Raw genomic sequence first — 24248 nt, 5'->3', positions numbered from 1 at the left:
GTAAAAAAATTTAACAGCATACCTATTCAAATAACAATAGACGGTAAAGGGATATTCATTATAAATTGCTCACCATTAATCATCAATATTTTAACGTATAGAATAGTATATCAAAATACAGGGTGCGGCAGCATAACTTCCTTTTTTAAAAAGTTCGCCATTTAGTCGGTAGATGTCGTAACAGAGTGCTAGTGGTCTCGTTCGAGAGGGGGGACTATAAAGTTTTGTCCCGGCACAGTTCAGTCGCCATCATGCGTTGGAACAGTGAGGAGCGTGCGTTTGCCGTTGAGGTTTACTTTTCGAGCGGATGTTCTGTGATCGCAACCCAGCGCGCCTTTCGGAATCGCTTTAATTTAGCCCCCTTGGCCCCTGTCCCGGACCGGAAATCAATTGTTACGTGGGTCACTACGTTCAGACAAACTGCAAGTGTGACAAGACGAAGAACTGGAGTCCCTCGGCCCATTAGATCACCGGAGAACATTGAGTTAGTTAGAACTTCAGTGTTGCGATCACCACGGCGTTCTGCGCGCAAACATGCGTCTGCCCTTGGACTTTCCGATCGTTCTGTGAGGAGAATACTTCATGATGATCTTCATTTTCATCCATACAAGATGGCAATTGTGCAGGAACTTTCTGAACGTGACTTCAATTCTCGGAGGAACGCGTGTGAGGTTTTTCTGGAAGTCGTTCCTGAGGACGCTATTGTTTTTTTTTAGTGATGAAGCCCATTTTCATTTGTGTGGATCCGTAAACAAACAAAACATGCGCTACTGGGCTGATACCAATCCTCGACAATTGCATCAACGGCCTTTGCATTCACCTAAAGTCACAGTGTGGTGTGCAATTTACTCACGTGGAATTATTGGTCCCTGGTTCTTTGAGGAAAATGAAGTCACAGTGACAGTGAATTCGCACCGGTATGTAAACATGTTACAGGAATTTTTTTTCCCACGGCTAGATGAGTTGGACTTAGGGGACACTTGGTTCCAACAAGACGGAGCAACGGCACACACTTCAAGAACATCGATGGCTGTTTTGAGGGAACACTTCCCAGAGCGCCTTATCTCAATTAGGGGCGATTTGGAGTGGCCAGCCCGCTCTCCCGATTTGACCCCTTGTGATTATTTCCTATGGGGTTTTTTGAAATCCCGTGTGTATGTGAACCGTCCAAGGACCCTACAAGATTTGAAGACGAACATCCAGGAAGAAATTGCCAACATAACGCCTGCTATGCTGGCAAGAGTCATGACAAACGCCAGAAATCGGTTTACTCAGTATATGGAGAATGGGGGACGTCACCTAACTGATTTGATCTTCAAAACTCAGTAAAACAAAACTTTATGTATGTGCCTGTATTATAAAAAACGAATAAAAATTTTCTGATTCATACAATAAGTTTTATTAACTTTTGAAAAAAGGAAGTTATGCTGCCGCACCCTGTACAAGTAACAGAAGGCTTTTCATTTTAGCAAGAATTCCAAATTCGGACACGACCGCGTAGCGCGAACGGCCGAAGGAACAAATGCTAGAATGGTATTCTGTTACGACTGTTTTATACTATTGTTACGGATAAGTTCGCGAAATGGGTCCTTAGTCCGGCCCTGTCTACTTACAATGGAATTTTAAAATTAGGCAACTTCGCGCGGCGTCTCTAACATTTTTTATAAATAGCGGAAGCGTCTTTGATGTGTCCCTTTAGAAATTTTTATTATAGCGGGCGGGTTATTTACAGTATTTCTTCTGAATAACTTTTATAACAGTTTATTATGCCCTTATTAAGTCGCATCTCGGATATGCCCTTCCCTTCTGGGGGACGTGTGGTGCGACTCATTTTGAGCGAAACCTCAAATTACAAAAGAGAGCTGTCAGATATTTACTCGGACTAAACTGCAGGGACTTAAAAATTAGGACCCTTCCTTCCTTAATCTTCTTTGAATCCGTTTGCCTAATTCGTAAACACGCTTCTCCAATTTCAGAAAGATCGTTGCACGGCTATCCACTTCGAAGCACGACCTTTACCTACCTACTCCACGTTTAGAATTAGTGAAGGGCTCAATATTTTACAATGCAAAAAAAATGCACAATCACTTGCCAATTGAAATCAAATCGAAATCATCTTTTCCCGCATTTCGCAATAATTTGAGAGCGTATTTATTTAAAGTTGCTCTCTACTCTGTAAACGACTTCTATTCTACTAATGATATTCAATTCCGGGCATGCTGTATATTGATGTAATATTGCCATGGACTTACATACTAATTATTATCTATAATTTTGTTATTCATTGTGGTTTTATTCTGTATATTGAAATTTTATTTCATTTGTATCTTTGTTTAGTTATTTTTATGTTTGTTTTTAACAATTTTTTGACAATAAAGCATTTCTCTCTTTCTCTCTCTTCTAAATACGATCCGTTGGCCGTGAATTCAATCCAATGACTAATCTGGGTTAGCAAAGCGGAACAATGAGGTTTTGCAAAGAAATTTTGAGTCATTAAAAAATGTTTAGGTAGGTGATATGATATTCAAAAACAGATTAAATCAATTTCAATCTTATGACGTTTACGATTGTGCAATTACGTTAAAAATAATGTTTTTATGGATTATTATAATTATCAAAAAAGCTTGTTGCATTACTTGGCAATTTAAAAATAATTCTGTATATTTATCATGTGATTTATCTTTCTTATATTCTGCTTAATGTTAAATACTATAGTCTAATAAACTAAAAATTAAGTTAATCATTTGAATTATGGGTACAAATAAAACATTCCATTTCAAGCGCTAGTGTCGGAGAGACCTGCATTATTTATAATTTGAAATTGAAATCTTGAAATGACGAATTGTAATAATTGAAATAACGTCATTTAGTTCGCTTATTTGACCACAAGAGAAATGATGACGTGGACAGAATGTCAGGTGACAGGTTGGCAAAGATTGCAAAGAAAGAAAAACCGAATACATTCCGACCACCTACAAGATGGTATGAAAGCTGGTCTTTATCATCCCAGCTGCAGCTAGGCAACCATTGATGAAAACACAGCTATTTTTATTATGAAGCTGTCAATATCTGTGATGCCAATATGAATAAATTTGTTCAGTAAATGTATCGTATGAGATTTATATGCTCAGCTGAAACTTTATTTCATTAATTTTAGCCATTGCAATACCGTATGTGTGGGCTCTTTGTAAAACAACACTTTCTTAGCCAAATGCGACAATTTTTTCTTGATTTCGTCGCTCAAACGGTCACTTAATACTCGCTGTTGACAGTTTTTTTCTTTTTTAAGATGGTCAGTGAAAAGTATCCCACGCCCATCCCAAAAATCCGACGCTACGACCTTGCTTGCAGATGGAACGGTCTTTGCCTTCTTTGGGTCCGGCTCTCCCTATTCCATTGTTTTGATTGTTCTTTTATTTCGGGTGTGATGCGATGGCCTTACGTTTCATCCATTGTTGTAAAATGGCGCATAAATTCGGCTTTATTTCTGTGAATCCGACGCTTATTTTGTTTGTAGTGACACCCATTTTGCGCACAGCTTTCTCTTCTAGTCGACGATCATCTAGTACTCCTTTCCAGATTTTCTTCAACATTTCTGGAGTCGTCATTTGATCGACCACAAAGATTCTAGTCTTCGCAGGTCGTTAAACTCTTCTACCCAATATTTTACTGTTGATGACGAAGGAGCAGTCTCATCCAGAGTACAATCTAGTTCAGCTTTTATATTGTTTGGGCTAATGCCTTTCAAATAAAAGTATTGTATCACATAACGACGTCCAATTTTTTCCATGTTAACAAATTCACTGAAAACATTCACTATTGATGGCTGCCAAACAAATACTAAACAGCGTCTTCCAATTGGAAACATCTGCTGTATAGATTGTGTACTTCCTAAAACTGTGATATTTCCCAAGCAACTACCGCCATCTCTAGGTTAGGCCAGGTACTTCAAGGACCATCTTCGTATTACATAAAAAACAATTTGTTTGAATTACGCATTGATACGAATACTTGATAGTAAATTTAGCCATTGCTGTTCTAGTAATATTTTATTGGTTTAAAAAGGTTCTCCGTTTAGCGCTATTATTATTTATTTACTCCACGTACATTCCGAATAAACTATAGATGTAATAAGATTTGTTTTATTTTATGAATCTATTAATTATTATCCAATATATTTGGAGATTTGGTTTTCTAATAAATCGTGTTATTAAACTATAATTTATTCGAACACACCCCGCATCTTATCACTTTTTCTTTATTTCAATTATAACCGTACCATATTGTTTTGTAATAAGGAAATGATTTCATGACCTAGTAATTGAAATATTAGAATCGCTTTCCAGAAATACCCGTTGCTGACTAAGGAATTATTAAACTCAATTTTCTAACCGTTTCAAGCATATTTTCCAAAGAATCAATATTATAACGTGATTGAAAACAGGAAAAATGTAATCTAATTGTTTGAAAAATTAATAGTAGGCAGCTGTTATTCAGACGGATGTTGATGCTCAGTTCAATAACTGATTTCTAAATATTGAATAGAATGATTCACGACCGAATATTTTAATTTACGATACTTGTAGTTGAAAGTTCATTCCTTATACATTCCACAGATATATAGTATATATTCCGTTAATATACCAAACTTTCGGAAATCAAAATATTCATATTCGCAAATGCGTGCAAAACCATTATAAAACGAATAATCCAAGTAATACGAGGGTTGCTACTTAAGTTTTGAGATATAGCCACTCTTAAGTGAATATGTAAAATTTGACACTGACATCATAAAGTTTGACATTTTTAATGTTAAGTGCTATTTGAGTTTTTTTCTATACTTAGAACATTAATCTTGGTAAGCAAGTCACCATGATTCACTGGTATTCCGATTTCAATCGTGGTCGTATTTCGCTACAGGTTTAATTTTGTTAAGGTCGTCCAAAATCGGCTGTTGTACCAGAAAATACCAATGCTGTGCATAAACTGATATTGCAAGATCGTCTGTGAGGTAACGTGAGATTGAGGCATACTTGGGCATTAGTTCCACTCGCATACATTCAATATTGCACATTTGGCTGTCAAAAATATTTGTTCGCGTTAGATACCACATTCTCTAACACATCAGCTAAAACAAAAAGGTTCCTAAACTGTCAAAACATCGACTTGATGAGTCATCCGCCCAATTATTTCTTCTTATTTCCTCAGATCAAAAATAAATTTCGAGGTGAACGTTTTTCTACACCTGAAGAAGCGATTGATGCATTCAAATCACTTGTTTTGGAGATACCTCAATCGGAATGAGAAAAATGCTTCGAAAATTGGTTCAAACGCAAGCAAGCAAGTGTATTGATATTAATGTAGAATACTTTGTGAAACAATTATGGTGCTCAATGACGTGAGCTAAGACTTAAACTTTTTATTCATGAAAGTAATTGATTGTTTCTCTTTTTGGAATGTCAAGAATTTTTATTCTAATTTTGAATATAAGGAGTTATATTGATCTACGGATAAACAAAGTATGAATTATTCCATCTACTTCTACCAGTATGAAGTTACTATTCCCAAACCGTACGTCATTTATCACTCATAAACTGAGTGCCCTACTCTCAATAACAAAACCCTTAAATCCATACTTCAGAATCATGACACAATTATTTGTACAGATATTTTTGATGAATATGGAACAGATTCCGCTTGTTCTGTCGTTAATGATAATAAAGTTAACCATATTCATTGCAGAAGAAGACTCTAAATTCATTCCATAGGCTTTGAATAGCTCAACAGCAAACCAGGATGGAAAGCCGTCTTCCGATTCCCAGCTTACATCTTTCTCGATCTTCCCAAAGATCTTCTTCCAATCCTCTTTCTCGATTATCCTTCTCGATACCCTCCCTCCAACTTAATCTTGGTCTTTCTCTCTTTCTTCTTCCTCGTAGTGTCCAATTTAAAATTTGTTTGGGTATGCGGTCTTCAGGCATTCTTTGGACATGTCCGTACCATCTTAACTAATTCACCCTAATATCTTCTGTAATCGTATGCTGCACTATCATGATCTCCCTGATTCTCTCGTTTCTTATTTTTTCACGTCTTGAGATTCCTGGAGCGCGTCTCCAATAATCCATTTCTGGGACTTCAAGCATTTTTACTGTTTTTTCTTTTAGGGGCCAGACTTCGCTACTATATGTTGTTATACTTTTTATTATGCTGTTGTATATTCAATGTTTGTTTTCCTTTGATATTTGTTTGTCCCACAATACCCTATTTAGCTGTCTTATTGCTTGTCTTCCTTGGTTATTTCTTTGTGCAATTGCTTCATCTAATCTTCCATCATTAGTGATGATCATGCCTAGGTATTTGTATTTTGTACACTACTTTCCTAGCTTTCTTGTCATATATTCTAAGTCTTCGTAGTCCTGTGCCAAGATAATTTGGTCGTCTGCAAAACACAGGGTATATAGTGTGTATAATACATTATAACCAGGCTAAAATAGGCTAAAATTGAACCCTGCCCGATTCCTGGCTCACTCACTTGGAACTAAATTGGCATAATAATTATCTGTAAATGTGGCACCATTTCGCAGGTATTTTACTGATATTACGCCTTCACTTTCTCAACATACAGTTAGTTTCACTTTCCCCGCTGCATCTTGAATTTTTTCCGTCGGTAGTGAACGTCGGTTGTTTTCCCTACCTCAGCATTTTGGTATCTACCTCATAGTGATGGAAACACTCTTATTAATCTTGCAAAATATGTCTTATTATTATCCATACTTCTTTATAAGAAGACTGAAAACGTCTTTTCAAATTTGCATGTGTGCATCAATTAGTATTTCATGTTTTCACTCATCGTACCTTTACTAATAGGAAAAGACAGGTTGAAAAGTTGGTAAACGAAAACAGCAAGCTCATTATAGACAAGGAAGAGCAAATGGAGATATGGGAAACTTACATCAAATATTTGTTTTCTGATGATCGTCATGCAATGAACACTCTTGATCTGAATAGACACTAGATAATAAAAAGTGAGGTAATAAAAGCCCTAGAACAAACAAAGGATGGAAAAATAACAGGATGCGATAAAATACCGGTTGAATTTTTGAAAGTTATCAATGAGAACAATCTGAATATCGTAATAAACCTGTTTAATAATATCTGCGATACCGGTCAAATTCCATCTGACTGGTTGAATTCTACGTTTATAACACTTCCCAAAACAGCAAACTCCAAAAAGAATTATTCATTCCAAAATAAGAAATTAGAAGAGCGTATGGTTCATACACAGTTTGGATTTAGATGCGGCTATGGGACACGGGAGCCCCTTTTTGCGATGCAGGTCTTGATTCAAAAGCGCCTGGAGCAACAAAAAGATGTTTATGCTCACTTTATCGATTACGAAAAAGTATTTGACACTATCAACCACGACAAACTTATAGAACTATTATATCGTTCAGGACTCGATACCAAGGATATTCAGATTATAAAAAATCTGTATTGGAATCAAACAGCACTTATCCAATATGGAAACATGAAAAGTCAGGACATAGGCATTGCTAGGGGACGTAGGCAGGGCTGCATTCTATGACCGTTGTGTTCAACTTATACTCAGAGCAACTATTTATAAAAGCACTGGAAGAATGTGATAAGGGCATCAAAATTATCGATGTACCAATTAGCAATCTCCGCTATGCGGATGATTGGCAGATAACGTCGAAGATCTACAGATAATTCTTAATTAGGCGTCAAAGCTGGTCTTGAGATCAACAGAAAAAAAAACAAATTTATGGTGATTAGTAAGGGAAAAATACAAAATGTAGATCTGCATATAGAAACGGATCCCATTGAGACAGTACACCGCTTCAAATACTTGGGATATACAATAAATGATAAAAATGGAACCCTGATTTAGAGATTAGAATTGAAATGGCAAGATCCACATTCATAAAAATGAGAAACCTGAGCATTGGTATCCGATGGCGAACCACGATATGTTACGTACTCTCCACGCTGCTTTACGATATGAAGAATGGACACTAAATGTAGCAACAATGCAAAAACCAGAAGCCTTGTGGCTGTATTTTTAGCATACCTTGGACTGATAGAGTAACCAATTCGTAGGTACTGAAAAGAATGGCTAAAGATTTATAATTGCTTGTAACTATTAAGAAAAGAAAAGTGTCCTACCTAGGCCATATATTTCGGAATGAAAAATACGGTTTGCTACAGCTTCACGTGGAAGGTAAGATAGCAGATAGGAGAGGGTTAGGTAGAATGAAAAAAACCAGGTTGAAAAACCTACGCGAATGGTTCTGAATATTAGAAGCTTCGAATATAATTCATGCGGCGCAAAATGGAGAAGTCTATCAAATGATGGTCGGCATTCTTCGTTAGAAGACGGCACTGAAAAGAAGAAAGAGATACCCATCGTAAAGATTTTGTTGTAGTATGTATGTATGTTATTGTATGAAAGACCACTTTCTTCAACTATTTTTTTAATAGTCACATGTCGATCTTGCAATACGAGATTATGAACTTTTTGATATGCATGTTCAAAGTGTCATGTATACTGCGAACTAAAGAATATATTGAGTCCCCTTTTTTTACTGTGGCACTGCGAAGTGGGGATCCTCAGTGTCTACAGCTGATATATTAATCCCACTCCTTCTAAAACGTCCAGATTGTGGGATGGCTGTAGCTACCAGAGATATTCGTCTTCTATTTCACAAGCTCCCAGATGTAGTGCTCTGGAGCTTTGTAGTTTCTCACACTTCAAGAGAATGGGATAGAGGTTTCGTCCATTGAGACTGCAATCCTCGAACCTCCGCCGTGTCGAATTACACAGGGATCTAACATCCATTATTCTTTCAAACTCTTTCTCCAAAAATCTAAAACTTCGACTCATCCCTTCATAAATTTCTTTCCCTTTCTACATGCGTCCAATGTTTATGTTCTTTAGCTCACTGCAACCTTTTAATTTTATTTTGACGTCTTGAAAGAGGTTTCTTCATTACGACCATTCCGAAAAGGCAAGCTTTTCTCAATATCCTTTCTACTGTAGAGGTATTCAAAGGCAGATCAGTAGATTCATTGATCCAAGCTGCAATCTTTGGGCCCGTGAGTCGTCGATCACGTTTACTGATGAATACAATACGTTTATCTTCAGCGGTTGTGGTTTTTCGAGGCCGCTCTGAACGTTTCCTATCATCAAAGCTTTTGGCCGATGCATATTTTTCACGTTGTAGTCAACGGTACGTTGAGGATTTTTTTAATTCGGCGGTAATGGTTCGGTTACTGTTTCCTAGGCTATGAAGACTTGCTATTAATGTACGAGTTTCAACTGATAATTCCTTGGGTTTACCCATTTTACAACTTACCAGTCTGAATTTGCAAGAACGAAAACAATTCGTATACGAATTCAATAAAAAATGTCATAAAGGTTAACGCAGCCCAGCACAATTGAATAATTATGAATAAATTAGCCGCTACTTGCAAGTTAAAACTTGTCGCACTCGCTTACAAAGTATAAACATGCACACGTATAAAGTAAACAAAAATTTTTTGTTTGCAAGACACCGTTTCGACCTTCTTTTGACAATATGAAAGAGAAATTTGTATTATTTTGGAATTTAATGAATGCATTATGTATATATATACCCCACAATGGTGAGCAAAAGCTTTTAACTACTAGTGTACATTCACCTTATTTTCTGATATTCGGAGAAAAGTGAATACAAAGCTAAGACATGAGCGAAATCAACTGACGCCCCTGAGTGAAAGCATATTTATAGTAAACTACACCGGTCCTCACTGGGAGCTGGCCGGAGACTATAGTTGCCACCAAACAACCGAAAAATAATATATTCCCTTCTCTTTCTATTTTTTTGACAGATATTTATCAAAGAAACAGGAGAAAATTGTGAGTTTCACTATGTTAAATGATATTGCAAATATTTCCAATCTATCCATCGAATCCTTGTGAATTTCCTTGGTTTTCAACTCTTATTTAACGCGAGTATTTAATCACTACACGTTTCTCGACACGATCTATTTTGATACTACGATAAGACCGTCGACTTCGGGCCTCTACTTGAGTCAACTAGTTTACTAGTTTATATTTAATAGGTTACAATGCGACGTGATAATAAATAATTATTGAATTAAATAATATAGAAAATCAAAAACAGAGCTAAGGGATCAGACCTCGTACATATTTAGTAAAGTCACTGATCTGAAAGTATCAACTAGAAAATTCCATTATTTTAATCAACATTATGAAGAAATAATGACCCGTACAATGCACAATGTTGTTTGCATAAATAAATACCATGCAAGAAAAAGAGATAATCTTTCAATTACAAGTTTTTTTATTATCATGTTTTGGGAAATGTGAAAAATCATTTATTCCATGTAACCTTCGTTAGTTCTAATCAGAGATCTTTCTCATTTTTTATTAAAAATTATTTACATGAAGTAGACATGTTCGTGCGTAATGGTTATAATTTATCAAATATAACATGTACGATTTTTTCTTTATAGTCAAACAAGATTAGTTATTTTTTTTTTCATTCATTCAGTGACCCCAAATAAAGTTCGTTATACAGTAAACCAAAAAAATTGGAAGATACAACAATCGAAGAATATCAGTGTGGGGGTGAATTTATATATTCTAAAACATTTTAGAACATTTCTCAATGAAAAATCATCAAGTTTCCGGTTTGATTGATAGAGATCGCCAAAAATAACAATATTTCTTTTTAAGTACAATCTTTCAGATGAAAGGTATGGAATTTTGAGATTGTTCCTTTCAACAGTTTGTCAGAATTAAATTTTTTAAACGAAGTGTCTAGTCATCCACTAAACGGATGAATAACATAAAATAGTCGTCCGCATGAAGGGTGGAAAAAAATGACAATGTGTAACAAAAAAAATATGTAATACTCCTATATGGACAGTTGGTATGGGAAAAAAAGTTACCGTGCCGAAAATATTAATTTTCTCTCACGTTCGAGACGCTTTATCTACACAGCGCATGCTTCGTGCGCGCAAAAATGCGCATACCTAAATGAAGCGCTCGTAGGAGAGAGAACGGGACACTATTTGTTTCACTTAGTCAGAACACCTTGGCCGCGGCTCCGCTTTAGGTAGCCCATACGCAAGGTATAATTTTGGCACACTCTCTCCAACATATCGGCCGGTATTTCACGAATAAATGCTTCAATATTGGCTTCCAGTGCATCAATCGTTGCTGGTTTATCCCTGTAGACATTAGCCTCAACATGGCCCCACAAGAAATAGTCCAAAGGCGTTAAATCACACGATCTATGCGGTCAATTGAAGGGCCCCAAATGTGAGATGAACTGTTCACCAAAGGCGGCTCTCAATTTAGCCATTGTTTTGCATGCCGTGTGGCTTGTGGCACCGTCTTCTTGAAACTACATGTCAGGCATAAAAAAGTGAATCTCTTTCCAACAATGGAGCTGTAAATATTGCAAATTAGATTCTAATAAAACTGTTGATAATGACACCGATGAAGTTAAAGATTAAAAAATTCAATAGTAGTATCGGATGTGATTATTGTTTGGAAACCAAAGGAAAGTTATGGATGTGCACTGATTGTAAAGAGAAGAAAAATGTCGCAATGTTTCTAAACTGGTATAATTGTATTCTGGATAATCTGCTACCTTTTGCAGAATAAAACTTGGCACCAATTTTCTTGCAAATCTTAGTCTAGCAACACGATGCTGCCTGGTTAGCAAAGGTACCTGGTGAGCTCTTCTGCTATGTAGACCAGCATTCTGAAGGTGTCGTCTTATTGATCTATCAGAGATATTTACATGACCGATTCCTTAATAAATTTAATTGCAAAAAACGGCCAACTAGAGGAGTTACAACTGAAGGAAGTCCTTGTCCAGGCCTCCTAGAATGTGAACCGGTCTCTCGAAATATTTGCATCAATGTGCCATTGGTTGTGTGGTGTACACCAAACAGACTTAAAGTACTGCTGTCCACAAGTTGGTACATCAATAGAATGAAAGAAACATTAAAATATGCTAAAAATTGAAATTTAAAAAACCACAAAAACATTTATTTGCTAATAAGAAATCCTACTACACTTTATCGCTAACATTTAGTATACTTCAATTTTTTGTAGTTGAAAAGAAAAGAAACCCAAAAGATTAACATTTTAGGTTTCGATATTGAAATAAAGGGTGACGCGTTAGTTATGGCCACGAGCTTATATCTAAATCCTCATTATTAAATTCATACCTGTCTTTATTCTCACTACACTGTGCAATTTCATTGTCTTCATTCGCCGATGGTTTAAAGAACGCTATATTTCTATTTATTTAAAGAATTTTATGAATTAAACGAATCTCACCTAGCGACGCTACTGCTTATCGCAGGCAGTAGGCAGGAATATTTCGAAAAAATTGTGTACATACGGCTTCCGACATCTTCTGCTGATAGAAATGCATTTATGTTTACGATTCGATGTTTTCATTGGTGATGATGAGTCCACGTGGACTGACGGCTTGTTAGGTATTTAAAGAATTTTATAAGAGGAGTAAACATTATTTTTCATTTCTTGATTTGCTATGAGTGCCTTGCGTATTTGTGAAATATTGATTGTTCCTCGCATAACTGTCTTCTGTAATTGATATTGGAAGAACTATACATAAACCGTGCAATTTGACTTATTTCAAAGACGTTTTCAAATTTGTAGTTGTTTCTGTGCATATCTATAGTTTTAAAACCTCAATATGTATAGTTTTTTTGTGAATTTAGAAATTAAAACCCCGGAAACTGCTATTAGATACAAACAAAAAATAGTCCTTGTGAACAATATAGATCCGTTTCCTTTAAGTGGAAAATTTCCCAAAAATTACAAATATGGTAAGGTTTTAACATTTATGAAGACACTTCGTAATAATAATAATTTTTTAGAACAAATAAATGCACATTTAACTAGGTTTCCATTAAGTCTGCTCCGTTTATAGCATTAGGTTCGGAGGGATCCGATTACTGCTGATCTTTAGAAAGAGATTTTTTTCTGGAAAATTATAGAAGAAAAGCTAATCAAAAGCGTTTTATTGAAAAAACGAACTTGCCATTGTAAACATACCTGTTGTATGTAAAATAGAAATAAAGATTTAGAAAAAACGAGAGCGAATCTTACAAAATCATTAATAGTTTCATAAAATGAGTTCATTGAAATATTTAATATCAATTTTGCATCGAGGGCAACAAAACCACTGTTGATCAGTGCTACTTTTAGAGTCTTGAATGAAAATGAAAGGCATTCAATTCTATTTACAATCGTGACCTAAAATATTATTAAGAAAAATCTTCAAAATTAATTAGAGCTTAACCTTGCTGATATGCATTATTTTATTATCTCTCCTTTTAATAAATACACTCGTGAGAAAAAAATATACTCATGCGACACCCTACAATCGCAAGTTACTGACAAAAAACCTGAACACAAAATTGTATTTTTCAACATTTTCAAAATTATATAAAATATTATGTTTTTTGATTTCACAGTCCAACAATATGTTATGATCAGTAACCACCTTTTTCATGTTTGTTCACGATAGTGCTAATGGACCCTTATAAAGTGTTATCTACCTGGCACACCATCAAATGTCAACCGATGCACATGTCCGTTAACAGCAAACAAGAATTCTGAAAATGGGCACAAGTGATAAACCTTCTCAAACGATCACCCTATTGCGACTAGTCCAGAGTCAGCGAGGCCACTGCGCTGAACTGAGTCAGTTTACTGTTTCCATTGTTTAGCGTCGTTACCAACTGGTAACTTTCATCGAAGACGTCTTTCGGCAAGGAAAAGGTAGCCATTCGAGCATCCGAGAGAGATGATTATTGATTAACTTAGGGCAACTAACCTTTATCCAAAAAAGCAGTGACTGGTCCTGAATTAATCCCAGTTCACCGAGCAGCTCGTCTACAAGAACACGTTAATTGGTTTAACGAATAATGGGGCTCCGTTCTCTTCTCAGACGAAAGCAGAGTGTGCTTGCATGATAGCGATAGAAGAGGATGAGTCTACACAGGACTTGGTGAAAGATTCACGCATTTTCGCAGGTTCCGCACGGAAGTATTTACAAGATATCGAAATTACCGCTATGGGTTGGCCAGCTTGTAGGCCGGAATTAAATCCTATCGAGCATTTATGGAATAAACTTAAGAGAAAAGTTTAGGCTAGAAATCCTTCCCCAGCCACAAAGTCGGATTTCAAACCGCGCTCACTTAAGAATGGGATAGCATTAACTAAAAAATTGACCAGTTGATCTGATTTTTCGTATTATTTGATAGCCAGAAGATTAGCTAAATATCTTGTGTTTTGTTACAGTGAAGCCTGTCGGTACAAAAAAGTATTATGGAAAGAAGTCAGAGTTGGTGATTTGATACATTTATCGAACAATGAAGTTGTCCCAGCCGACATTTTATTATTGCGATCTAGCGATACTAGTGGCCTGTGTTACATCGACACCGGTCACTTGGATGGTGAAACTAACCTCAAACAAAGACAAGTTGTTAGAGGATTTGTTGAAAAGGTGAGTTTTTTAATTTAATAATATTTTTTTTACGTCCGTTATAATATTCACGTCTTTTTTGTTCGTTCATTTGTATTCATAAAAAATGTAATGTCTGAATCGGTCAAAAAGCGTGAAAAGTACAGTAGCGGTTCAGTTTTTCACGCTTTTGCATTAAAAAAAGATCCGTAACGTGTCATTTTTTAACGCAATTATAAAATTGTTTTATGAAAATAATGGGCTGTGAACGCTTTCTTTTTCATGTCAATTCGTTTTTTCCGATAAACTGTCACACTTTTATTTCATTATATTCGTTGAAAAGAATACGTTTTGTGTCTAATTAAAAGGAGTGTAGTATTATTATTAGCGATGGAGAGTAATTGTGAAGAAAGTTTAAACTGCACACCAGAAGATGTTGTTGAATCGGCAACTGCAGCCACTATGAATCTTCTCCCTGAGAAATTCAGGGAACAGTATAAAGGAATATAATTTTTTTATGGAGTGGCGTACTAAAAAAGCCATAAACAGCTTCACAGAAAGAATGTTACTAGCTTCCTCTGAAACTAAATCCAAAATGTGGAAGTCTTCAATACTTTCGTCGACTTATTCAATACTGAAATACACCCAAATGGTAAATAGCGACGTGGACATCAGTCAATACTCGTAACTCTTTGCATATTTGAAAAATAAATCAGTTGGCTATAAAATTAAGAATAATTAAAATTAAGAAATTAATAAGTTTCTGTTGCAAGTTCCAGACAAAGTTATTACAGCAAAAAATTTTAAAGTAAGCTTAGATATTATTTGTAACATCTTTCAGGTGAGTTTAATATAACGATATTAATAATACCGGAAATATTTTAATCATCACAGTACCAGATACAAAAACTCATTTTCAACGTCGATTTACTGTTATTGGTGAAATATCTGACAATAGATTAAACATTTATAAAAATATATAAAAACCAACGACCCACAAAAGCCAAAAAGATCATTTCTTTTTACAGCATAGAAATGAAAAATGCACAACGCAAGTTGTAGGTATCAATACCTTTTCAAAAATTCTCTCGTGAAACGCAACATATTTTTGAATTTACCTAATCCAAAAAACTACGCTGGGCATGCGTTTCGACGCTCTTCGGAGTCTCTATTAGTGAATTCCGGTGGTGATATAATTCAACTAAAAAAGCACGGAGGGTGGAAATACAACACAGTTGCGGAGGGTTACGACTCAATAAAAAATAAAATGGATTCCGCAGTGAAAACGGGAACAACAAGTTTGACTTCAAGCAACATTTTAAATGTTCACGATCCTACCAACAATCCAATAAGTGCCTAATACAACTATAGACGATGTTATTTCTTTGCACACGTTAAATGTTGTCAATTCAAGTACCAATAGTAGTAACGTAACTATTACTATCACAAATTAAAATTGATCAAAGTCTTGTCGAGTTTTTTAAAGTCTACTCACGTAGAAAAATTTTTATATGAAACTCGTGAGTAAAATGAATTTCCGTCAAACCGTCCTACTTATGAAAGAAGGTATTACTTTACTCAGTTGTTGCATAAATAACTATTGTCAGTTTTCTCCAAATTCCTCTACGATTAAGGGCGGCCCATCCATCACACGAATTTTAGGACGTTAGAACCCCTTCCCCCGTCCTTGTCACATGTTTATAATCCCTCTCTCCTGATGTGACGTTACACATTTTTTAAATTTATACGTGTATTTTAAAATAATTGAGATAAAACAGATATTCCCATTTTTTACTTACGCCTTTAATGAAAAATCAAATCAACATCCAATATTTCAGGTAACCAATAAAAAACAGACGACTAGTTAAAAACAATAAACGACTCTTTTTAATTAGTACTAGACATGTGACGTCACAAAACTTCCCCCTGGTCCCTAGTCACACATTGTCACATTTCTATTTTTACGGCAGTGGAGCAAATTCTTCTCTTAATTTTGTTTTAAATTGCCTGATTATATTTAGTTAAAAAAACTAATAACCTTTTATGGAGCTAAAATGAACGATGTAGAAATTTTCCTCTAAACAAAACTCTGCGAGTAATTTCTAAATAATAATCTAGTAGCACGTGTCATATTTTTGATAGTTTGGGACAATTTGTGTATTTGACACGATCTTGGCAGATTAAATCATAGAATTTTAAATTAGTTTTCACATTTTACAATTTTGCTGTTATAAAATGAATTTTTCATTTGAAGTGTTGACCGATTTATTAATGAGCTAGAAAAAAAAAAATGATAGAATGGCAGTTCGTTTAAGCCAACAAAGCTTTCACAAACGTCGAATTCGACATCATTCTACATTTGCAAGTATTGAAAGAAGGCTTCAAGAAACCGGAAAATTGTTTATTAAAAGAAATAATGCTGGAAAGCAACGTTTTAGAGAAAAATGGATTGGTCGGGGTGGATCCAATTGCTGGTACGAAAAATTCTTAGCCTACTATGGAGCCAAACAAAATTTCAATGTTAAAATATTTTATTACTCAACATGTTCTCCTCCTAATTGGATACATTTATTACAGCGAACCTGCAACATCTCTACACCTTTAAAAATAATGTTTCTTCATGCTCGGCAAATCAGACCTCCACAACTTTTATTACCTCCTCGTTGGAAAAAAATTTACAACCTTTTCAACTTTTTTTCAGTTGAGGAAAGAGATGATAGTCGGACGGAGCCAAATCTGGTGAATAAGGGGAGTGTTTTAGTAATTCAAACCCTAAATCACGAATTTTTTGCATGGCAACATGAGATTTTTGTGCAGGGGCGTTGTCGTGCATTGGATAGCTTCACGCGTCTTTTTTCTTTAATTTTTTTCCCGTAGAGTGGTCAGTAATGTCGAATAGTAATCTCCAGTTATTGTTCCACCCTTATCCAAAAAATCAATCATGATTACTCCATGACAATCCAAAAAAACTGGAGCAAGAACTTTTCCAGCAGATTTTTGGAACGAAAAATCTTAGGTCTTGGAGAACCAGAGTGATGCTTTGCTTCTGGATCGTAGAAATGTACCCAAGTCTCATCCATAGTAACAATTCGGTTTAAGGAGTATACATCGTTTTCAAATCGAGCATAGATCGAACGCTTTTGGTCAATATTCAAACATTTGGAGATCCATTTTGCAGCAATTTTTCTCATGTCCAAATTGACGTGAACTATATGATGAACGCGTTCGTATGAAATATTCAGTGCTTCTAATATTTTTAGTTTTAGCCCAATTCGACGGTCTGATAAAATCATGTCATGAACTTCATCGATATTTTCGGGGACCGACACAGAAACTGGCCTTCCCGATCGGTCAACATCTTCAATGGAAAATTTACCTCTTTTGAAGCTTGCAAAGATCATTATTTTTCCGGATAAAGGAAAGATCTGACAACAATGTAAATACCGCCGAATTACAAGACACAAAAATTTATAAAAATCGTACAAGCCCTTTCTGAGATAATTGAGGCGTTCCATATATAAAACTCACTCTGTATGATTTATTTTATTTCAGCAAAATTTCTTCGAGCCTAGTAAATTTAGAAGTACGGTGGAAGTAGAAGCTCCTACGACAAAAATCTATAGATTTCATGGTGCAATCGTTCATCCAGATGGAAGTAGAGTACCTGTTGGAACTGACAATTTATTATTAAGAGAGTGCCTTTTGAAAAATACAGATTTTATTGAGGGAATCGTTGTTTATGCAGGTAATAATTGGATAGATTGGAAACTATAGATTTCGGAACTTTCAATATATATTTTTAGGTCATGAAACTAAAGCAATGTTAAATAATGGGGGTCCCAGATATAAGCGATCTTCAGTAGAGAAGCTAATGAATCAAGATGTGATTTGGTGTGTGCTTATATTAATTTTATTATGCGTATTAGGAGCAGTCGGATGTAAAATTTGGATCAGTTCCTATAACGATTTACAAGCGCCTTACAAAGAAAGTGATAGTGCTTCGGGAGAAGCTTTCTTAACTTTTTGGACTTTTATTATTATTTTACAGGTACGTTCATACAGTAATTTCATATTAATGATAAAAATAATAGATGCGATCATGGTATCGATAAAATATAAGTACGAGTTAGGCAATTCATCCATGGAAATTGAAACATTTCCAAAGTTGCGACATTGTTATCAGTTATAAGTTATTTATCTAGATAACGTTTAATAAGTAAATATGCGAAGTGTAGAGTATTTACAATAATAACTTATTTTGACATTACCCTGTGATGTTCGATAAGTTCGATAACCATTTTATAATAAGAATTGTCAAACTACTCAATATAGCCATTAACTGCCGATATCACTTCTTAATTGTTGGAAAATCTTTGACCACCGAGCCATTTTTTCAAGTCTGGGAACAGAAATTAATCCGAGGGGGTTAAATCTGTTTAACAGAATGCATGAGGTAGCAATTAAAACTATAATTCATTAATTTTGATGAAACAACACTTTCTTCATAGCGAAATGCGGCTGTTTATGCTTGATTTCTTCGCTCAAACGTTGCAATAAGTTCGCATAATACTAGCCGTTGATATTTTCTTCTTTTTCCAAGATACTCAATGAAAATTACCCCACGCGCTTCCCAAAAATAACCGGCGGTATGACCTTGCCAGTAGAAGGAACGGTCATTGCCTTCTGTGGAGCTGGTTCTTCCTTTTCAATACATTGTTTTAATTGTTGTTTTATTTCAGGTGTGAAGTGATGGACCACGTTTCATCCATTGTTATAAAACGGCGCATAAATTCGGCTTTATTTCCGTGAAACACTGCCAAACACTCAATGAAAACATCTTCACAACGCTGTTTTTGATCCATTTTGGCATCCATCTTACGCACAGCTTTCTCTTATACAAATTTTTAGTTAATTTTCGATATACAGCACTTTTTGAAATGCCTACTATGTCTGCTAGTTCGCGCACTTTCAGTCCCGATCATCCAGTAACGCATTGTGGACTTTCTTCAACATTTCTGAAGTCGTCATCTCATTTAGTCGACCACTACGATGCTGGTCCTCGTAAGTCGTACTGCTCGTTTAAACTCTGCTACTCAATATTTTACTGTTGATAACGAAGGAACAGTCTCACCCAAAGTAGAATCTATTTCAGCTTTTATATTGGATGGGCTAATGCTCAAACAAATACTAAACAATTTGGCGTTCATAAACTTGTATCATATGCTGTATAGATTGTGTATTTTCTAATAGAGTGATATATACCAAGCAACTACCGCCATCTCTAGGTCAGTCCAGGTACTTCCGGGACCATCCCCGTACTGCCAATCCAGTACAAATTATTCAGAAAAATTATTCCTTTAAAAGAAATAAATCATCAAAAACCTGAATTGACAGTTGGTTTTTCAACAAAATCACTTTACAATAAATTAACTACAACCCATAACATATAATAAAAAGTTTTCTCCCTATCGTTTTTCATTACTTAAGACAAGAAGGAACGATTTATAACTTGAATAAATCGTTATTCCAGTAATATAAATTTTCAATATTTTACATGCAACCTTTAAGATACCGCACAGTGGACCCCCGATGCACTGAACCCTGCCCAAAAGTCCAAATTTTCAAGTGTTCAGGAATGTCTCAAAATTTGCTAATCATGCAAAAGGAATGTTGGGTCTGTAGTGGGGTACAATGAAATATGCGTGATTTATCCGCTGTTCTCGTTTTTGGGCACTTGAATGTACGCACTAGTACCATCAGATGTTTTTTAATGCAGTGTAAATCTATTTTTTTGTGTTTTGGATATAATCTAGTTGTTATGGGTTATGACAAAGTAAAAAAAAATAAATAGTAAGAAATTCTTCTCAAATGAAGAAGCAATTGCTGAAACTGAAGCCAATTTTGAGGCAAAAGACAAATCCTTCTACAAGCACGGTATCAAGAAGTTGCAATGATTGTATTGTATTGTATTTTGAAAAAAAATTTTTTTTAGTTAGTTACACGACTTATTGAGTGATGTGTTAAGTATGTCACTTTCTAAAATAAAACTAATCTGGTGGATATTAGATCAAAATTCTACCAAACATTGGCTGCTACTTGTTAAGATCTAGGTTTATATTCCTTCCTATTAATAATTTATTATTAATAGAAATCATACAATCATGTTCATTCCTAACCAATAATATCTGATTAACTGAACAGAAAATTGAGTAATGAGCAATTTTATTTTTCCCTATTTCAGATTATGATTCCTTTATCATTATATGTAACCTTAGAAATGTGTAAGATTATACAAGTATATCATATCCATAATAATACTGATCTCTATGATCCCGTCACGGACAAGAGAACTGAATGTCGTGCCTTAAATATAACCGAAGAACTTGGTCAAATCCAATATATTTTTTCTGACAAAACTGGTACACTAACAGAAAACCGAATGATATTCAGAAGATGTGCCATAGCAGGATTGGATTATGAGCATGTTCTTGAAAATGAAGGAAATGGGTAAGATTTGACTTTTTTCTAAAACAAAGTACTCAACTTCCGAATAGAATACAAACTATATAAGATGAGCTATTGTTTAAAGCATTTTCTCTTTAAATAAAGCATTATACATTGTACTTCTTTTCATTTACCAAAAATTAATGATATTGATTTTATTTTAGGAGCGGTGAAACATCAAATCTATGTTGTTCTGTTGCTGTGAATAGTAGACTTATGTCAGAATTAGGTGGTATTTTCACAGATCAAGTTTCTATCTCTAATAACAATCATTCTTCTCGGATTGAAGAATTCCTATTATTGTTAGCAATTTGTAATACAGTTGTTTGCGCAAAACATCCACATCATGATTTAATGAATGCAAGCGGTAAGTATTATTTCATTACTTATATTCCCAATCAAAACTATTCTTAGAGTATCTGTAAACAACCCAAATAACACTCGTATGACAATACGTTCTGAGTATGTTCACCATTAAAAATATCAAATTTCATAATGGCAATCAAATTTGACATATTAACATCTGGGAGTGTGTTGAACGTTCGTTGGCAGGCCATTTTCAATTTCAATATCTGTCAATAGTTGTCTTTTTACAGGTTAATTCCTTATAAAGAAGCTATATATGTTGATTTTTGCCTCACTTAACGAGTGTTACATTATGTGGTGGTACTTTATCTAGTTTCCTTTTAAAGGATTACGATATGTATACTGTATTCACCTACTATATATATATATATATATATATATATATATATATATATATATATATATATATATATATATATATATATATATATATGAAATGGAGACAAATGGAGCTCCAATTCATTCTCTTCATCCTCATGACCGAATCCAATCATTTTTCTTTGCAACTTAAAGTCTGATCATAGAACACAGTTGATTTTATAAATTTCTAGTCTGGCTCTGTCCCAGTTTTTATTCACTTCTCACCTTTCAGTTCCTCTAGCGCTTTCTTAGACAATAAATAATTTTCAAAATTATTTCAATACATCACCATAGACAGAACGTTACTTTTTGATCAATTCTACATAAATTAGAAGCATTTTAAAAATAAATTAATATTTGCAAATTATTATCTTTATTTTAAAAAATTATCACTTGATATTTTTTTATTTGTACGATTTTTATTTTTAATTTATTAATATTTATATTTCCCAATTTTTTCTATAAATATTCAATTGTTATAGTTGAATTTATTTTAGGTGTCATCGAGGATACTTCTTTCGATAAATTAGAACAGAACTCCAGCGAGAATAGTTCCACTAGTACTGTATCACAATCTGTAACATCAAATGACAAGTACAGTCGCTTGGAAGAATCGCGTTCAGTAACTCCGTCCCCACCATTAAATTCCTATTTATTTGATTCTAAGAGGCATCAACATGTTCCTACCCTTTCTCCTATAGACTCTATAGAATCATCACCTTCGTTTGAAACACCACAGACTGATGTTACTGTTTCTAAGGCTAATCGACCTAAATTGCTCAATATACCATCCATAAGTAAGTAAACTTATAATACCAAAATAAACTTTAGAATGGCTCATATTAATAACAAGTAAATAAGAGAAATATAAACGGAAACTACTCCTTATGACAAAGATTGAAGCAAGGACATGTAGTACCTGAATTATAATCCTAATTAAAAAATCAAACTAACTCCCTACCAATTCCAAAGTCATTAAAACTAAAAACCATCAAAATCTGGTTTTATGACCTAATTTTTTGTTGTAGACCAGTTTCAAAATAATACTAGTTTTGATGGTGCAAAACATCTTTCAAGGAGCTATCGAGGGTCAACAATTAGGCATCAAAATGAATGGCACATTGATCAACAATATACAATATACCGATGACACAGTCCTGTTAGCAGACAACATGAATTACCTTCAAAGGCTCCTGGACATAATTGGAATACATACTCGGCTTATTCTAGTAATCACCCGCAAATTAGATGAGTTCCAGAATGTAAAACTATCATGCAATAGTAAAAAGATTGAACGGGTAACAAAATTTTACTACGTGGGAACTTGGTTATGTGAAGACTGGTCATCAGGCCTAGAGATCAAGTACAGGATAGAAAAAGTAAAGAGCTCGTTCATGTGATTCACAACCGTGTTTATGAACTCTGACTTTGACCTTTACCTGTGAATAAGATTCACAAAATGCCCCATATGTTCCGTGCTATTATATGGTATGGGAGGTTAACACCATTAACAGTTTGGAGGTATTTAAGATGTGGATCTATCTAAGTATTTTGAGAGTACCATGGACGGTAAGAAAAACCAACGAAGAAATTCTGAGGAGAATAGGACATTGCTGGACATGATAAAACGTAGACAAACAGCATACCTGGGACATGTGATACAGAATGATAGGTACCATTGGCTTCAATTCTTGATAGAAGGAAAGATACTGGGAGAATTAGTTCATACCACCAGAGACAGGGCTGTTCCCCCTTTGTTAAAAACACGTTACATTTAAACCTATGTTAACAACAATGAGTTTACATATGTAATTCAATATGAGACATAATGAAAACTGAAAATAAAGTGAACAATACAAAAGACTTTATACGAAGTATGCACAAATATTAAGGATAATTCATCTCGGTATGCTCTAAATTTTGAATATAAGCTGGGTTGATTTCTTACCATTCTCCAATTAAAACAGCGGAGCTGATGTGAATTTGCAGGAGTTCGTACAGATCGCATTTTCCTCCAAAAAATATCTAAAGCATGTTCAGTTGGGTATAGATCTAGGTTTATAGTTGACCAATTTGCTAGTGGGATTTCAAACTCTGCTAAATTCTCATGTATATTTATTGCAACATGTAAGACTGAGCATTATTATACCTTAGTGTGAAATCGTTCCTGATGAATGTTGCATTAAGATATGTGGCTCAAAAACTCTGATCTACCTATCAGCTGTCATGAGTTCATAACCAAAACCTTTCTAAACTGCCACCATAATTTTATGGAAGAGATACTTTTAGAACAAACGTTTATGAGCTCTGTAAATTATTTCACGTCCATATGATGTCTTCTTATTCCCTTTATGCCCTTTAGAGCCTCAGACATTTCATTGCATTATCATTACAAAATAGTGGCTTATTTTTCTCAATTGTTATCTTTCTCATTTTATTCTCATGTTATCTTTATTAAATTTATAACACACTTCTTAGCAG

The 24248-nt window shown here is 34.7% G+C and overlaps 1 protein-coding gene across 4 annotated transcripts in view; it reads left to right on the top strand.

Annotated features, from left to right (window-relative positions):
• LOC130452953 (phospholipid-transporting ATPase VD) overlaps positions 1–24248 on the top strand; it is a 65797-nt gene that overhangs the window by 26667 nt on the left and 14882 nt on the right. For all 4 annotated transcript variants that reach the window (XM_056792503.1, XM_056792500.1, XM_056792504.1 and 1 more), the window contains exons 4-9: positions 14375–14579; positions 18090–18282; positions 18341–18585; positions 20779–21044; positions 21206–21408; positions 22265–22564. In XM_056792503.1, coding sequence (XP_056648481.1) covers positions 14375–14579; positions 18090–18282; positions 18341–18585; positions 20779–21044; positions 21206–21408; positions 22265–22564 — 1412 coding nt within the window. The remainder of the gene's footprint in view (positions 1–14374; positions 14580–18089; positions 18283–18340; positions 18586–20778; positions 21045–21205; positions 21409–22264; positions 22565–24248) is intronic.

The sequence above is a fragment of the Diorhabda sublineata genome, chromosome 2 (assembly GCF_026230105.1).
Source record: "Diorhabda sublineata isolate icDioSubl1.1 chromosome 2, icDioSubl1.1, whole genome shotgun sequence".
Taxonomy (NCBI): domain Eukaryota; kingdom Metazoa; phylum Arthropoda; class Insecta; order Coleoptera; family Chrysomelidae; genus Diorhabda; species Diorhabda sublineata.
Note: the sequence above shows the minus strand (reverse complement) of the source record. Positions and strands in the feature narration are given on the sequence as shown.